At 44.6% G+C, this 19,201-nt stretch overlaps 1 protein-coding gene across 1 annotated transcript in view; it reads right to left on the bottom strand.

Annotated features, from left to right (window-relative positions):
- Positions 1 to 19,201, bottom strand: part of adamtsl4 (ADAMTS-like 4) — a 118,814-nt gene that overhangs the window by 25,014 nt on the left and 74,599 nt on the right. Inside the window, exons 5-6 of the mRNA XM_080751713.1 lie at positions 19,114 to 19,201; positions 65 to 204 (exon numbers count right to left, since the gene is read on the bottom strand). The exon at positions 19,114 to 19,201 is cut by the window's right edge and continues 12 nt beyond it. Of these exons, the coding sequence (XP_080607839.1) occupies positions 65 to 204; positions 19,114 to 19,201 (228 nt within the window). The remainder of the gene's footprint in view (positions 1 to 64; positions 205 to 19,113) is intronic.

Genomic DNA, 19,201 nt, shown 5'->3' with positions numbered 1-19,201 from the left:
ACACACACACACACACACACACACACACACACACACACACACACACACACACACACACACTCACCAGGCACTGTCCGGCCACACACACGTCGTTGGTGGAGGAGTTGAAGCATGGCGTTCCGTCTCGCACCGTCTCAGCCTGCACCACGTAGAACCTGTAGCCCACCGGCCTGCACGTCAACTCACACTGCTTCTCTGGACCCACTGACACAGTTAGAGAGAGAGAGAGAGAGAGAGAGAGAGAGAGAGAGAGAGAGAGACGTTAGCCACATGAACCCTGGCATCCCTATTGTCCAAACGCAAATATTCAGCAAACATTCTGGTATGTACCTAAATGTAAATGTATGCATCTAAATGTATTATGCATCTAAAGGAGGGTAGATGAGGGGGAGGATGAGTGGGTTGAACGGGTAAGGACCTAGAAAAGTGTGCTCAGTCGAGCGCAAATCTCCCACAGGCTGGGTGAGGCTCCACATTTGGACAAGACTGATGTCATCAACATGACATCGGTAGAGTAGGGGAGGTTACTGTTCCAATATAAGTGGCAGAACACACAATATAACTGTATTCAACAACACTTGAAGAGGCCGTTGTCTGTTTGTGAAATGTTGAGGTGGGTCGTATGTCTGAAAGAAGGACCAATACATTGGTGTAATGCTGCCGTTCCTGTAGGACCCAAGGTGTACTTCTTTGGAATGTACAGTAATGTGAAAGACAGTGAGATTGATGTGTACATCTTCAACACAGCGTCCTTACGCGGGAGGAAGTTGTCCCCGGTGACAAATGGAAGCGGAGAGGTTCCCTCCAGGCCCTCGCACCACACAGTTGTACTGATACAAGATACCATTTACATCTGGGGGGGCTACCCACAATGTGACAATATGCTTTATGCATTTGATGTCGACACCCACAGGTGGTTGATGCCCACGGTGTCAGGGACTGTTCCAGTGGGGAGGTGGTGTCACTCAGCCTGTGTCTTAGGAAAGCTCATGTATGTCCATGGAGGATACGGCAATGTATTAATGAATGACATCTACAAGTTGGACACCACAATAATGGTCTGGTCTTTAATAAACACCAGAGGCACACCACCACCTCTTTCAGGATGGCACTCTGCCACCATCATCGGGACAAAGATGTTTGTATTTGGAGGCCTTGGGGGCGGCTGCTACAACAACAGCATCAGAGTGTTTGACACAGAGACAAACTGCTGGCTGAGCACAACTTCTGCACAGCTCCTTCCAGAACGACGCTGGAGTCATTCAGCTTTTGCCTACAATGGAGAGCTGTACATATTTGGTGGTGAGAACGGGAACCAGACCTTCAATGATCTGTGGAAATTCAATCCAGAAACTCTCACCTGGAAGATGGTTGAGACCAAGGGAAAAGGTCCGGATAGGATGACAAGGATGTGCTGTTGCATGGCGGGAGATCGTATCACCCTCTTTGGAGGACACCCCACACCCCATGACCTGTACATCTTAGACCTGAGTCCTAGTCTGAAGTCCTTATGCAAGCTAGCAGTTATTCAGTACAGTGTGGAGCAGTCGGGACTCCCACACAACATCAGGTGGGAACTGGCAGCCATGACTAGGAACAGCAACAGTAGTGGACGAACTAACTAGTTTGTATAGTTTTGAGAGGACTGTTGACTAAATAACTGCATTGGATGCTTTTTTTCCATTCAACTGAAAAGTAACCATTTTGGACTAAAAGGTTTCCACCCGAGAGTGACCGTATGAGGTCATAGTGTCACAGAACACCGGCTTCGGACTTTTTCACCATTTCTCAGACATTTGAATGCAGAGAGTATCCACAGGGTATCCACGGAGGAGTATCCACGCCGGGATACTCGTTCACGTGCACTTTGAAGTATGCATGCGCCAATATCTCTCGCCTTGAATATTATTCCCCTCAGGGGAATCGAACCCAAACCGTGGGTTTGTTGCATCCGTGCTCTACTGACTGAGCTAATGAACGGATGATGTGACTCCTTTTTTGTGCATTTATCTTTGACGTGGATAGTGGGGTAGATGTGGATAGTGAGGGACTGAATATTTACTATTCTGTCCATAACGGCACATAACTCGGTAACGCGGCTGAGTGGGATTGGGCGCCGTTCCCACCGCTCGTCGCGGCAACTCGGCTCGCTAGCGCTCACCTCGGTGGCGACTCACGGGGGTCATCGGCGCCCAATACCGCGCCGCTCCGTCGGGGTCTGTGGCGTGGGGCGTTACACCGGGGAACAGAGCATACTTGGCATCTGGTTCGAGGCTGGGATTCACCTCAGGTTTTATTTTTGCGCTCCTCTGAGGTTGACCACTAGATGTCGACATTTTACTACTAATATCTCTGCATTGGTGAGATATTGGATACTGGATATCCAAGTATCCTTGGATACCTCTGCATTGAAGAGTCTGAAAGCACGTGAATATTTTGCATTAAGTGCGTTGATATCATTCGAAACAGGCGCACAGAACATGGAGAGCGATCAACTCAAATCAGTGTGTCTGATCTCTGCTGTGTACAGATCTAATAGGGGAAGTGGACGCCTTGATGCTGTGATGCCTTTGTTTGGTTACATGTCTCCATTCCGATACGTCTCCGACGTGTCTATTCTGACACTAACCCTATACCTAACCCAAACCCTAACATCTATGGAAGTGTTGCCACTCCGACAATAAGAAGTCAATGACGTAATGGAGACATGTTGGAATGGAGAGCAGCCCCCCCCCTTTGTTTGACCCGGAGAAGTGTGAGCTGTCCCGGCGATGGGTCAAACAAAGGTCAAATATTGGTCAAAAACCTGGTTGTGTGACCAATAAGAATACGGTAAAGGAATATGGTACATAGCCTACACATGGGCTTTTTGAAAATAGCAGATCTACAAGCTCACCACATGTCTATGTGCTTGTAGAAAGATTTGTAAAATAAATAATCTTGAAACCTGCACATTTTTTAATTGTTTTTTTTTTAAGGTTTTAACAACCCAAATCTTGTATGGGGTTGTCCACAAAATATGTTCAGATGGGAGGTCCGTGGACAAATCTTTGTATATTATTATTATTATCACTGCTACGCTGATGACACTCAACTGTTTTTGTCCTTCCCCCCTTCTGCCACCCAGGTGGAAGAGCGCATTGCTGCATGTCTGGCCGACATCTCACAGTGGATGTCAGCCCACCACCTCAAGCTGAACCCGGACAAGACGGAGCTACTCTTCTTCCCAGCTAAGTCTTGCCCCATGCAAGATCTCACTATTTCCATAGATAATGCATTGGTGACTTCAGTTCCGACTGCTAGAAACCTTGGTGTGGTCCTGGACACCCAGCTATCATTTAAGGCACATATTGCATCAGTCACCCGGTCCTGTAGGTTCACACTCTATAACATCCGTAAAATCAGACCGTTCCTCACCCAGGAGGCAGCGCAGCTCCTCATTCAGACATCTGTCATATCAAAACTCGACTATTGTAACTCTCTCCTCACTGGTCTCCCGGCATGTGCACTCAAACCTCTCCAACTGATCCAAAATGCCGTGGCACGACTGGTCTTCAACCAGCCTAAGTTCTCACATGTCTCTCCCCTTCTCCGCAGCCTCCACTGGCTCCCGGTTGCGGCCCGCATGGAATACAAAACACTGATGCTGACCTTCAAAGCAGCCAAAGGTATGGCTCCTCCATACCTCCAAAAGCTGATCAACCCCTACACCCCCACTCGTTCACTTAGATCAGCCAACACAGGGATGCTGACCGAACCCTCGCTAAAAACTCCTGGGCAAAAATCCACTCGTCCGAGACAGTTTGCCCTCTTGGCTCCCAAGTTGTGGAATAAACTCCCTGTCGCACTTAGAACAACGGACTCACTCGCTACCTTTCGCCGTGGACTGAAGACTCACCTTTTCAGACTCCACCTAAACCCTTAGCACTACAGTAAAATCAATGACCATACATGAAGCTAGTTAACATTTGTTTGTTAGGTTTCTTTAGAACTTGATTATATTGTGTTTTTCTCTAGATAGATATCCATTTACATTGTTATATTGCTGTTAATGTACTGACCTATTATCTTGTTTATTATTGCGATGTTGTATCTGCTTATTGTAAGTTGCTTTGGATTAAAAGCGTCTGTTAAATGCCTAAACTGTAAACCAGGGGTCTTCAACAGGGGGTCCGTGACCCCTAGGGGGTCCGCGGAGGTACTGCAGGGGGTCCGCGAAATTATTGCAAAAAAAAAAAAAAAAAAAAAGATTTAAAAAAAAATGTTTTTTTTTCTCTTTTTTTTATGTTAAAAAATAAATCATGATTCTATCCATTTTGAATAGCTTGAATACATGATTACTATGCAATTGACAGATTGTTGATATTATTGACATTGGTTCTCAGTTAATAAGTAGTATGTTTAGAAATAGTAGTGGTACGGCCCACCCTGCTCGCTGTAACTTGTACATGTTTAAAATAAAAAAGATGTTGTAGCCCCAACCCCCCCGCCCTACGAGGTGGTAGGGGGTCCCTGCTCCATCTCCCCATCAGTTTGGGGGTCCCCGGCCTGAAAACGTTGAAGACCCCTGCTGTAAACTGTAAACTGTATATGTTACCGGATGTTTGGGTAACTCAGGACGTTCTATGTAAGAGCGCTTGTTTTGTCGTTCACCACACACCAATCACCACCAGGTGGCGACGACAGCCATTCACTAGTGAAGGCGCTGACGTCACTCGTTTGCGACTCTATTTGCGACTTTATTTACTAGCCTAGCCTAGCCTAGCCTAGCTTAGCCATTAGCTCCATTGTAGTCACTTGGACAGGGCGTTTATCGTGGGCTTGCCCAGGCCTTACGGCCTGGGCATAAATATAACGATTGCATTCACCACGGCTTCGTAACCACGGCCCGCTCTTCGCGGCCACTCGCACCTGCGGTGCTCGGGGGCGAAGAGCAGGACCAAGGTCCGCTGGCCTGCGCGCCGCTTGCAATGTCGTGGACAATCGAGCGGCTCCGTTCCGCCCCGTGCTGCACGACGAGTGCTCCGTTTCTCGACCGTCCTGTTTCTCTAACAAACCGTGACATATACATTCCTCTAAGAGCCGCATCCCACTTCCAAGCCCATTCACGCCCCCTTTACATCGACTTCAACTCATAGGTAGGTGGTAAGGAATAGGTAGGTGGTAAAGAATACCGCCCATAACTCTATCATTGGCCCCCCGTTGCCATGGTGACCGCCGTCCATTGGCTCGTATTCCCAGCTATGGGACCGGCGGATCCAATTTCAACCGAGGGGGGCGTAGCCAGAACACACACACACACACACACACACACACACACACACAAAAATAGCTAATAGTTAGCTCACAACTTTCCACTTTTCTCTTTCACCTCAATCGCAGTAACATCCGTATACACCACTTGGCTAGGACTGATCACGTGGCACACGGAGTTCTTAACCGGAAGTGCGTCCGGCGGTCAAATATGTCCGACCGGAAACGTGCGCTGCGCCACAATAGTTCCGCCACAATAGTTCTCCCCCCCAAAAAAAAATTTTTAAATTTTTTTTTTTTTTTATTATTATTATTTTTTTTTTTTACTTTTTTTTTCAAAAAACTTTTTTTTTTTTTTTGAAAAAAAAAAAAGTTTTTTAGTAAAGAAGCGGGCGTGGACTCTAGATGTGAGCGGCCCGAAGGGCCGCGAACCTCTAGTAGTGTACAAATTATATTAATTTGGGGGTCTTTGTCATGGCCAGTTTGTTGACCAGTGGAAGATAACATTACAATACTTAAATATTTATTTACTTTTTTGTCCCATATCGATTTGTCCGATATATATCGGTCATTATTACACAGCTTGGTTGAATGATTCTGATTGGTCAATCACTGAACTCAGCTGTGTGTTATTGAGCGGTGGTAAACCGCTCCATAGAGTGGCTGGGTGTGTGTCTGTAGCCTTTTTCCTCAGCGTTTTGCCATAGTAAAACGTGTGTGTGTGTAGCATAGCCTGTACACCCTAGACTCAAATCCTAGTCTGAAGACGTTATATAAGCACGACCACCGCACACTTCACATTGGGTGTGATTTTTTATTTTTGAATATGACCGCCGAACTCAATAACAAACGACTGTCTAATGAAAGATTCAGAGCACCTGGCTCATATCAATTTTGCACTGCTTGATTTTGTGCCGCATACAACATGGCAGCCATGTAAACACGCAGTGTAATTTACTGTACAGCTAAACATTGCTTTCAAGAATGTTTTGTGGAAACATTTGAGGTCAGAAATAAGACTACAATGATATCGCTACTAAAATATCTTTCGATTAATTCCGAACAGAGCGCGGACTGGCAGACACACGAGGTGCAACGGGAACAGTCTAGTTTGGTTAGGACAGATCTGAGGGCACCCTTACTCTGTCAGTTATGGTAATATGTTGTATCATATTACACAATGATTACGGTACGAACAGGATGTGATGTCTTTACACTCCCACTGCTCGCTAAATTCCCCGGTTGCTGGATGTAAACAGAGCTTTCTATGCTAGAAGGCAAAAGAAGATACTAAAAAGGAGTAATTCACTTGCGTAATCTCCATTACGTGTGGACCAGGCGAGGACACAGCCAGTCTTTATGAGGAAGGGAATGCAAATACGGGGGAGGCAACCAGCGGGGTCCATAGCGTTAGGAGTAAGTAGCGTTAGGAGTTCTCCTTAACGCTATGTCACCGATGAGCCCTTGCCCTCACAGCCGCGGTAGCCCAGGCAGCTCAGCCTCTCGTCTGTAGAAAAAATAAGAAATAAACTTTCGCTACTCACTAAAACGTTGAAATGTTGAAAGCCTACTTTTCTTAGTGACAACACTCGGAGCCCCCCACCTCACGTCTAAAATACACTTTTTGTATAGAAAATAAAATATTTTCACTGGAGGTTTTAGCTACTCCACACCGCCCTCAACAGTTCTTGTCAATAGAAAATTCCATTGACCAGATTTTGCCTTCCGGTGAAATATTTTCTTTTCTGACTAAAACGTGTATTTTAGATGTGAGGTGGGGGGCTCAGAGTGATCCCACTAAGGAAAGTAGCCCTTCAACTCCTCTAAACCGATTTTATACGCGAAAATACCCGAATTTGAAACGGACACATGCGCACTAATGTGTGCTCCCCCTAGTGGTGACAGAGTTAGGTGCCCGTGAGGAACAGGTGAGGAGTCGAGGACCTAGAAAGGTGTGCTCAGTCGAGCGCACATCTCCGCCAGGCTGGGTGAGACTCCACATTAGGACAAGACTGATGTCATCAAAATGGTTACACCCCGCCATTCCGAAACACCGCCATTCCGAACATTGACTTCTAACCCTAACCCTACCCCTAACCCTACCCCTAACCCTAACCCTTACCCTAACCCTAACCCTAACCCTAACCCTAACTAACCCTAACCCTACCCCTACCCCTAACCCTAACCCTAACCCTAACCCTAGTCAATGTTCGGAATGGCGGTGTTTCGGAATGGCGGTCTGACACCCATCAAAATGACATCAGTACAGTTGTGGAGGTTACTGTTCCAATTTAAGTGGCAGAACACGCAATATAGCTGTATTCAACAACACTTGAAGAGGCTGCTTTTATTCATCGTTGTCTGTTTGTGAAATGTTGAGGTGGACTGTATGTTTGAAAGAAGGACCAACAAATTGGTCTAATGCTGCTGTTCCTGTGGGACCCAAGCTTTACTTCTTTGGAAAGTACAGCAATGTGAATTACTGTGCTCAGATTGATGTGTACATCTTCAACACAGTGTCCTTACGCTGGAGGAAGTTGTCCCCGGTGACAAATGGAAGCGGAGAGGTTCCCTCCAGGCAATGGGACCACACAGCTGTACTGATACAAGATACCATTTACATCTGGGGGGGCTACCCACAATGCGACATGCTTTATGCTTTTGATGTGGACACCCACAGGTGGTTGAAGCCCAAGGTGTCAGGGACTGTTCCCAAAGAGAGAAGGCTTCACTCAGCCTGTGTCTTTGGGAAGCTCATGTATGTCCATGGAGGATACAGCTACCAGATGGCTGTATTCACTAATGGCATCTACAAGTTGGACACCACAATAATGGTCTGGTCTTTAATAAACACCAGAGGCACACCACCACCTCTTTCAGGATGTCACTCTGCCACCATCATCGGGACAATGATGTTTGTATTTGGCCTTAGGGGCGGCTACTACCACAACAGCATCAGAGTGTTTGACACAGAGACAAACTGCTGGCTGAGCACAACTTCTGCGCAGCTCCTTCCAGAACGACGACATAGACATTCAGCCTTTGCCTACAATGGAGAGCTGTACATATTTGGTGGTGAGAACGGGACCCAGCTCTTCAATGATCTGTGGAAATTCAATCCAGAAACTCTCACCTGGAAGATGGTTGAGACCAAGGGAAAAGGTCCGGATAGGATGGCAGGGATGTGCTGTTGCATGGCGGGAGATCGTATCACCCTCTTTGGAGGACACCCCACACCCCATGACCTGTACATCTTAGACCTGAGTCCTAGTCTGAAGTCCTTATGCAAGCTAGCAGTTATTCAGTACAGTGTGGAGCAGTCGGGACTCCCACACAACATCAGGTGGGAACTGGCAGCCATGACTAGGAACAGCAACAGTAGTGGACAAACTAAGTAGTTTGTATAGTTTTGAGAGGACTGGCAAGATTTGTGAACTGTTGCGACAAAAGAAGGCTAGAAACACAACCACCCTAAGGACTACAAACCATGGATTGACATCTAGACCTATACTGCACATACAGTATGAAACAGAGCTGCTACTTTTAAATGCATTATTTGTTCCAAAAGCTTTATAACCTGTACATATATAACATGTCACAATGCGACATAGCTCTGTTTACACAATGCTGTACCCCCTCCCAATGTATATATGTTCCCCATTTTCAACTGTTTTTATTTTGTTTGTGACACTTGCTTTGGCAATGTAAACGTATGTTTTCTCATGCCAATAAAGCTCCTTTGAATTTGAATTGAAAATTGAATTGACTAAATAACTGCATTGGATGCTTTTTTTCCATTTAAAGGGATATTCCACTTTCAAAAAACGTTTTGTCATTGTATGGTCTAATCAGGCTTGTATGAACACCCTGAACAGTTTTTAGATATTTGATGTAAATATTATCTGGCCCTCCAGGCTCAGGGCCTCTCCCCACACACACTCATTGTAACTTCAAACTCCATTTTAACCATGATAGATTCATTAAAAACACCCATTATTTTTTATGGTGACTCATACTACCCTCCTAATACGTGAGCAGGCCGTGTTTTTTCCATAACATTTTTTCATGTATTTTTTATAATTCTTTGGGAAAATGGAAAAGATTAAATACAATAAAAATATGTAAAAAATAAATGAAAAACGTTATGGAAAAAACACAGCCTGCTCACGTATTAGGAGGGTAGTATGAGTCACCATAAAAAATAATAGGTGTTTTTAATGAATCTATCTCAAAGCAGTGTGTCGGCTCTCTGCTGTGTACAGATCTAATAGGGGAAGGGGATGACTTGATGCAGTGATGCCTTGGTTACACCCGGAGAAGTGTCAGCTGTCCCGGCGATGGGTCAAACAAAGGTCAAATATTGGTCAAAAACCTGGAAGTGTGACCAACAAGAATACGGTAAAGGAATATGGTACATAGCCTACACATGGGCTTTTTGAAAATAGCAGATCTACAAGCTCACAACATGTCTATGTGCTTGTAGAAAGGTTTGTAAAATAGATAATCTTGAAACCTGCACATTTTGCAATATTTTTTTAAAGGTTTTAACAACCCAAATCTTGTATCAAACTATTTTCAGATGGGGGGTCCCTGAACTAATACTGTACATATTATGTTAATTTGGGGGTCTTTGTCATGACCAGTTTGTTGACCAGTTGAAGATAACATTACAATACTTTGAGAAAAAAAAATGTTTTCTTTTTTTTCATATCGATTTCATTATTACACAGCTTGGTTGAATGATTCTGATTGGTCAATCACTGAACTCAGCTGTGTGTTATTTTTGAATAATGACCACTGAACTCAACAACAGACCACTGTCTAATGAAAGATTCAGAGCACCTGGCTCATATCAATCTGCACTGCTTGGTTTTGTGCCGCATACAACATGGCAGCCATGTAAACACACCATGTTATTTACTGTACAGCTAAACATTGCTCTCAAGAATGTTTTTTGGAAACATTTGAGGCGAGAAATAGACAATGCAGTAACCGAATATTGATTCTATTTTAACAACACGCGAGACCGCTTTGCACTGGACGCGCCGGGCGTCTAATCACCCTGTAGGTTTGTTTCTGGATAATGGCCTCGTCCCCCCAATTGATTATCCCTTGCCACAGTTTTGCCACAGTTGCGTGTGCGTGCGTGTGTGCGTGTGTGTGTGTGTGTGTGTGTGTGTGTGTGTGTGTGTGTGTGTGTGTGTGTGTACACGCGTGTGCGAGTGTGTGTGTGTGTGTGTGTGTGTGTGTGTGTGTGTGTGTGTGTGTGTGTGTGTGTGTGTGTGCACACACGCGTGTGCGAGTGAGTGAGTGTGTGTGTGTGTGTGTGTGTGTGTGTGTGTGTGTGTGTGTGTGTGTGTGTGTGTGTGTGTGTGTGTGTGTGTGTGTGTACACGCGTGTGTAAGAGAGAGAGCCATAGAGCAGACAGTGGGATAAGTTTTTCTCCATGTGTTCAGGAAACCAACAGTCTGCACACGGCTAAAAACACTGGTCACAAACTATAAAATATCTCGTGTCAAAATGTTTTACATACTTAGCTGGCCGGGGTCCCCCAGGGCGCTACACTTGGTCCTCTAGTGTTTTCCCCTACACCATATTTCTTCGGTGAAAACTAGTCTAGTAAATCTAGGGAAAAAATACACTCAGGTTGGACAAAATTTTATTATTTAGTTTTTCAACTAATTCTGACAGGAAATTAGGTCTACTAGCCAGGATAAAAAATCTACCATAATCTGCTCAGTGCAAATACCCACAGTGGCCAAATCAAGTTGGGCTCCCATCGACTTTCTATACAGGAGGAAAATACCCAGAAAAAGAATCTGCTTTAAGTAGGATGTGAGGGGTCTAACTAGGGGTTTGACATGATGCTGAATCCATTGCAAGCATTTGTTTTGCACAAAAAACATTCCTTGGGCTAACAATGGCCCCAGAAAATGATGGTTTAGTGATGAAAAGTGATGAGTCATCACTTTTCCACAGTTTTGTGGGCGTTTTATGGGGCCAATGAATGTTTTTGTGCAAAACAAATGCTTGCAAAAGTCGATGGGAGCCCAACTTGATTTGGCCACTGTGGGTATTTGCAGTGAGCAGATCATGGTAGATTTTTTTATCCTAGCTAGTAGACCTAATTTCCTGTCAGAATCAGTTGAAAAACGAAATAATAACATTTTGTCCAACCTCAGCCTTATTTTTACTGGACTAAACAGCGGCTCTAACAATGAAGCATGTAGAGAGACTATTTTGGCGATATTGGCCCAAGCATTATAGGGACACTAGGGTTATAAGTGGTTACAATAAAAGAACACCTAGTTTGCAGTGAGTAGTGCTTTCATTAAGCGCCCCGCGATGCTTGGCCAATTTGACCCGGGGCATACAACAAACTTTGGACAAAGCCAGATGTTGTTCTTTCAGCATAAGATGCTGCATTCAAGAAGATGCTGCATTCAAGTCCAGGAGAGTTTGGACAAGGCAATTCTGCCTTCAGCTATGGAATGGAAAGATGGCATTTGCAATTCTTTCACCATAGTAAAAACCGCATTCATGGTCTGGAGAGGGCAATTTTTACAGACCGATATAAGGGGCAGGGGCTCAAGCCCCTTTTGATGTCTATGTGTGCACGTTCCTGGTGCAACATTAAAGCTTGAGATGAGCGTGAAATTCAAACCCAGGTTTGCCGTACAGGAGACATTTCTACCATTTAGTCGCGGGAGATGTTGTATTAACATGTATACAACATATTGATTACATTATTTTATTGGTGGAAATATGTTCCGGACTGCAGCATATACCTCCAACCAATGCTGACTGTGTGTGTGTGTGTGTGTGTGTGTGTGTGTGTGTGTGTGTGTGTGTGTGTGTGTGTGTGTGTGTGTGTGTGTGTGTGTGTGTGTGTGTGTGTGTGTAAAATCTCATATTACATCATGAATCAGTTTTATTCATGGAAGCTGTTGTCTCTCTTTATTCCTACCTCCATTAGTCCAATGTCTCTCTAACCACACAGAGAGAGAGAGAGAGAGAGAGAGAGAGAGAGAGAGAGAGAGAGAGAGAGAGAGAGAGAGAGAGAGAGAGAGAGAGAAAATATTAAAGGGAGTAGTAGCCTCTCTCTCTCTATCTCTGTCAAAGGTTTTTTAAATAGAAATATGCTTTAATGGCACGCCATGCATCTCTGATACAAACAATAATACACAAACGATACAGACAAGATGGGGGAAAAACTACAATTAAAACGCTCTCTCTCTCTCTCTCTCTCTCTCTCTCTCTCTCTCTCTCTCTCTCCCTCCTAGCTTAGAGCTCAAACAGCAGTGAGTGTAGTCTCAATAGACTTCCTGTCTCTATCTCTCCATTTAAACAAACTGCAGCTGAGAGCGAGAGAGAGAGAGAGAGAGAGAGAGAGAGAGAGAGAGAGAGAGAGAGAGAGAGAGAGAGACAGATAGAGAGAGAGAGAGAGAGAGAAGGGGGGAGTGGAACTGTAAACAGAGGGAAGGGAGAGTTTGAGAGAGAGAGAGAGAGAGAGAGAGAGAGAGAGAGAGAGAGAGAGAGAGAGAGAGAGGAAGGAAGGAACATTTCAACAGAACCACCTGTCCTGTCAGCACATTGAGCCCAGCCTCACAAACACCCTTTAAAAAGCCCAGAAATCAGCCAGTAAACAGATGGGATAAGAGGTTCGTTCCGTTTACATTCCACGAGTGCTGATACGCAGCACACGGTACAACTTGGCCCGGGAACCGTTTGACTGTGACGTAAGGCTATCCGTCTGCTTTGTTGACATGGATTTGGATTGAGAGGTTCTCAGACATTTTCAGGGTCAAGCAGTGCCGGTTCTAGGATTATCCTAAAATAATCTGCAGCAACAGATCAAATTTTTCTTTTTGGAGGCATATTGACTTGCTCATGAATCAAGGCAGCCAGGCCTAGAATGAAGTTGGGGATTATGGGGAAGGAGGAAAGGGGAGGGCATATTAGAATAACAACGCTAGTTTTTGGATAGGGGATATATGACATATAATGTAACGATATGTTTAAAAAAGACGTCTTCCTGTGATGTGGCCCCCGCTTTGGTTGTGGCCCTAAGCGACCGCTTATATTGCTTATGCCAGGAACCGGCCCTGGGGTCAAGGACCCGCAAAAAACTTCTACATGCATTTTTGGCCGTGGACTAGCATGTGAAAAGACTCCCCTGTAAGCAAAATATTCGTCAACATTTCTCAAACCTTTTTCGAAAATATAAGATTTACTAATAGAGTAGTGAAGTGTGACGTAGTTTACACATCCTACCTGGTTAGCGGTTTTCTTCCCCCATGGTGAATTCCCAAAGACCTTTTTTCATATCGCGTCATATAAGATCTGTGTTCCAATTATAAACAAATTATCTCAGCGGTTTGACTCATATGGATATGAAGAATCAACTGATGGTGAGAAAACGCCAATGTTACTGTCGCCGAATTAGTTACATTTTCGCTAGAAACAGGCTTTATCAAATATGAGTGACCGACTATCATAAACCACACAGAGCCACCTCGCCGACAATATCGCAAAGACCGTTTGTTTATTTTTGGACCGCAATACTTATATGAGATGATTTTAAGATGACTCGATGTTATTCTCCATAGAGAATTACTTCCATGGAACCGGGGGATGAGCGAGTCACGTCATGACTTCACTGTTCTATTGTGACACATTGTGATTTGTTTAATTATTTCGACATTTTGATGTTTTTTTTTTCTAGGGGGAAAAAAAATTAATAGGGGTGTCAAGGGGCGCCCGCTGGCCTAGCGGTCCAGGTGCATACGATCTAGGCTCTAAACGCCTGACAGCGCGTCGAGGGTTCGAGTCCCGCTCCCGACGACCTTTGCTGCGTGTCTCTCCCCATCTCTCTCTCCCTCTTCCATGTCAATCTTCACTTGAACTATCGATAGAGGGTATGCACGTCCACTGGGACCCGCCCCCCTAATCTAGACTGAGTGGCAAAACATTGAGCAGCATGGAGCATTGGAGTTTGGAAGTGCTAGTTGCAGATCACTCAACGGCCCTGCATACCACCTGTTTCTAATTTGCACATAATGTAGGAGGCAGCAGGATGGTGTGTTGTTGAAAACGAGTGCTTCCAAACTCTGACACTTGGAAAAATAAAAACCTGCACAGAATGTCTTGACAGAACGTAGTTCATAACATACCTGGTGGATTTTTATGAAACAAAAACTTTGCAGATAGAAAGAGGATAATTCAAGCTTTCAGTAAAGCCGCAATGTTGGTGAGTTTAACTTTGTTTAATACAATCAGATAGGACTTTTCTGTTTGGATGTATGGGCTGTCAATGGCAGAAATTAGTTTTTTGCCACTCAGTAGGCGTTCCGCCGTTCCCACATAACTTCCAGCAACAGTGATGTCACACGTATACCCTCTATAAAGAAAAGCCAAAAACAGGGGCGCCCGCTGGCCTAGTGGTCAAGGTGCATACCACATACAAGGCTATGATGCCTGCTGGCGTCGCCGGTTCGATTCCCGATCCGGATGACCTTTGCCACATGTCATTCCCCATCTCTCTACCCATTTCCTGTCAGCCTACTATCCTATCAAATAAAGGCAAAAGTCCAAAAACAAATCTAAAAAAAAAAAGAAAAAAGAAAAGCCAAAAACAAATCTTTAAAAAAAAAAAAAGAAAAAGAATAGGGATGCCAGGCTGAATGGTTAACGTGTGTGCTTGTGTGCAGGGGTGTCGCACCAAATTCTGGGCCCTGGGTACTTTTATTGAAAATGGCAGATATACAAGCTCACAGCAAGCTTGTAGATCCACATTTGTGCAAGTCTTTGAATATTTCAAATCCTTCTAAGGTTTTTTTTTTTGAAAAACCTACGTTTCTAGGACAGTGGTGCTCAAACCTTTTCAAGTGAAGCAAAATTTGAGTTACAAATGCATATATTCAGAGATTTGTACACATTTTCAACGACTTTTCAAAAATAGCAGAGTGCGGCACCGAGAGGCGCGCTGTGAGCTTGTATATCAGCTATTTTGCAATAGCTAAAGTATAAAACAATTAGGGCCCCTCCACCTTGGGCCCTAGTAACTCAGTCCCACCCACCCCCCCCCCCCCCCCCCCCTTGTGACACCCCTGCTTGTGTGCATTCATGCATGTCGCACAGGGGTTCCCTGCTTTCTGCAATAAACCAAAGCACAGCGATGATGCACTATGGCCACTGGGGGGCAGTGTTTGGCAAAGACTGGCCCCCACTCAGATGTTTCAGTCCTCATGGGGAATCCTCACTGAACCCAGATGTTTTTCTCACCTCACATTAACCAGTGTTGCCATGTCTGCTTATTATAAGCGACTTGTTTTCCTGTAAAGTCATTTGGAAATCTTGTTGGTAGTTGCGGATGTTGCTTTTTTGGGTGCTTGTTGTTTAAACCAGTGATTCTCAAATGACAAGGACCCCCAGATGAACTATGTATTTGTCCGCAGACCCCCTCCATCTGAAACTTATAGCAGATCTTCAAGCTTTTGGGCTTGTTTTGTTGCTTATTTCTCACGCAAAGTCTGGCAATGCTGCTCACAGCGTGTCAATCCAAGTTCACTAACAGTGGTCTGGTGGAAAGTAACTGAATACATTTATTCAAGTACTTTTCTGAAAGTACTTTTACTTGAGTATTTCCATGACATTGATACTTTATGCTTCTACTCCACTACATATCCAATCTCTCGAGACAGAGTCAAGGATTGGCTAAGGAAGAGAGACAGACCGAGTGGGCGTCACCCTTTCTTTGATGATGGGTTCCCAGATTGCTACATATCAGACGCAAATATTGTAGGCTTTTTTACCCAATTATTGAGTAACTCATTACATATTTAGATTATCAATAAAGCATACATGAAATGATAAATAATGATATATTATCAGAGATTAATCTACCAGGCAGCACATAAAGTCATTAAATATATGATTGTGAATTGGACCATTCTGTTTAAAGACTAATTAAAACTCAACTTGGTACACAGCTACTGTCCTGCTGATTGTCAGGGAAATCGTCTTAACAGGCCATCTGCACATTTTTTAAATTAGAAATATATGAACTTTTAAGACCTTTTCAATACCTCTTAAATTAAAAGATAATACCATTAATGCAGAAAAATAGATGCAAACGACACAACAGCAATGAAGATCGAATGCTTTTCTTATAGAGCGTATGCACGTGACATCATCCTCATACCCGGATGTTATGCGGGAAAGCCTACTGAAACACAACGCCTTGGCGTTGTGTGCTTGTAGATCTGCTGTTTTCACTACTTTTGTGCGACGGCCTTGTATGATGAAGCAGGGCTTTGCTTTGCGAAAAAATGTACACATTTGAAACTTGGAGATTCGAGGTTTCCACCCGACAGCAGTAGCGCTTTCGAGGCCGGATGCCGTGTGGTCAATATATTTCCCACATGCACGCACGGACGGCACCGAACAGTGCACGAGCGTGTAAACGCGTGCATGCTGTTCAGGCCGACAATTATATTGTTTTGTTTGAACAGCAAGTGGAGTGATTAGGGTTAAAACGGCCTGCCTAACCTTTGTAGTGACTGATCGCTCAATGTCCAAACAACTTGTTGTTTTTGGCTGAGCAACATATTAGCAGTGGTGGAAAAAAGCACTCAAATCTTTTACTTAAGTAAAAGTATCAATACTGCAATATAGAAATACTCTGTTACAAGTAGAAGTCCGGAATTCAAAATGTACTTGACTAAAACTATGAAAGTGCTGGCATCAAAATGTACCAAAAGTAAAAGTAAAAAAAAAACAGCTTGAAAATAGCAAGCTCGAGCTTGTAGATTGTCTATTTTCAAATAGTCTAGGTACGTATATAGAAATATAGAAATTTGGTCTTGTCCTTCTTAATCTGTTAATGATGTAGAGCAGGGGTCTTCAATGTTTTCAGGCCAAGGACCCCTTAGCTGAGAGAGATGAAGCAGGGACCCCCCACAAACTTTTCATAGATACCATTTGTTTAATAGTTTGACAGCACACATCAGTGTGTTTAGGATTCATGTCAATTTGTGTTTTCAGATATTTAACCACTTGAACTGTCAATACTTAATAAACTTGACCTTTCACTCTGTACTTAGTCTGCTCTTTTTTCCCCTTTACACCAAAGCTCTTTGGCAAAAATAGCCGAGCTCACACCGCCTCGCAGCGCGAGGCGTTGTGAGCTTGTAGATCTGCTATTTTTTGGCTAAAGTTCTCAGAATAAGGACACTAGGGTTCAAGTTGTTAATATAAAAAAGAAGAAAAAAGCCCCCCTGTAGTAACTCTGAGGACCCCCTAGGGGTCCCGGACCCCCTGTTGAAGACCCCTGATGTAGACAACTAGAATATCGCCCGCCAAAGGCGGGCGAATCCTAGTGTTCGCACATAAATCCTTAGTCTAGTTGTGGGAAGAAAAGGATATCATCATCATCATGGCCCCAAATAACTTTTAAATATCTTGCAATTGGCGACGAGTCTCGACTCTTAATAAATCGCCAAGAGTGCCTCTCATTTTCAATACAAAGGCTAAGCTATATAAGCTCTCCATCATCAGCAATAGTAGTCAGTGGTGCGTGTTCCCCACACTCCCAAGCCCCCACCGTTGCGCTTAGGTTCACCGGGAAAAACTCGGTCGCGAGAGGCGACATGGGTTCTGAAGGCAAAGGTGGAGTCAGTGACGTAGCGGCGGCTCCGGCAGAGAAGTATAGGTTCCACTTGCGCAAAGGCACGTCGCATCCGCATACGTCAGGGACGTTTACTTGAGAGACACGGAAGAAGGAGAGACTGTAAAGGATAAGTGATTGTCGTCTCAGGAAGAAGGACAGACCTTTCAGGAAGAATGATATGTGACGTAGCACCGTTCGCGGCTGAGGCAGAAAAGCGGGGCAAAGAAGGTAAAAGAAAGCATAAAGAGACAATAAATAGCGACGGTCCAAAAGCGAGAGGTATGATTGTGCTGTTGGTTAAATGGTTTTGGGAATTGGGAACTATCCCTACACGCACACGCGCACGCACGCGTACGCACACACACACACACACACACACACACACACACACACACACACACACACACACACACACACACACACACACACACACACACACACACACACACACACACACACACACATTTCCAATGATAAATTGTTGATATTCCACAGCTGTCTCTCTCTCTCTCTCTCTCTCTCTCTCTCTCTCTCTCTCTCTCTCTCTCTCTGCTTCACTCGTCTGTTCGCTATAAATTCCTCCTCAATCTGTTTGCCCCCAAAATACACAGTTTCTTCACGAAGCAAAACTGGTGGCAGGGAGCACACACACACACACACACACACACACACACACACACACACACACACACACACACACACACACACACACACACACACACACACACACACACACACACACACACACACACACACACACACACACACACACACTCCACGCCCTCTCCCCGACTCCCTCTGCTAATGTCACCAAATACTTCACTTTCTTTCTTTCTTTCCTTCTCTCTCTCTCTCTCTCTCTCTCTCTCTCTCTCTCTCTCTCTCTCTCTCTCTCTCTCTTTATCTCACTCGGTAGGAATCCGTTCCCAGAAAGGGAAGGAGGAGAGTTTGGCAGGACAGATAACAAAGAGAGAGAGAGAGAGAGAACGAATGAAAGAAAGAGAGAGAGAGAGGGAGAGAGAGGGGATTGGACAGAGGAGAGGAAAAACAGAGTGTTTTTAGGAAACGGATCACGGCAGAGTGATTGTGATTCTCTCTCCATGCTCTGTGTGTGTGCATGCGTGTCCGTGCGTGTGTGCGTGTCGCGTGTGTGTGTGTGTGTGTGTGCACACGTGTATGTGTGCGCTTACCTTCTGTGAAGGGTTCCCAGTTGTAGTATCGACCCATGAACTCCTGGCTATTGAATGCCGAGCACTGGAGCGACCTGGAGTCAGCAGA

This window comes from Nannobrachium achirus, assembly GCF_963921795.1.
Source record: "Nannobrachium achirus genome assembly, chromosome: 2".
NCBI classification, from domain to species: Eukaryota; Metazoa; Chordata; class Actinopteri; order Myctophiformes; family Myctophidae; genus Nannobrachium; species Nannobrachium achirus.
Note: the sequence above shows the minus strand (reverse complement) of the source record. Positions and strands in the feature narration are given on the sequence as shown.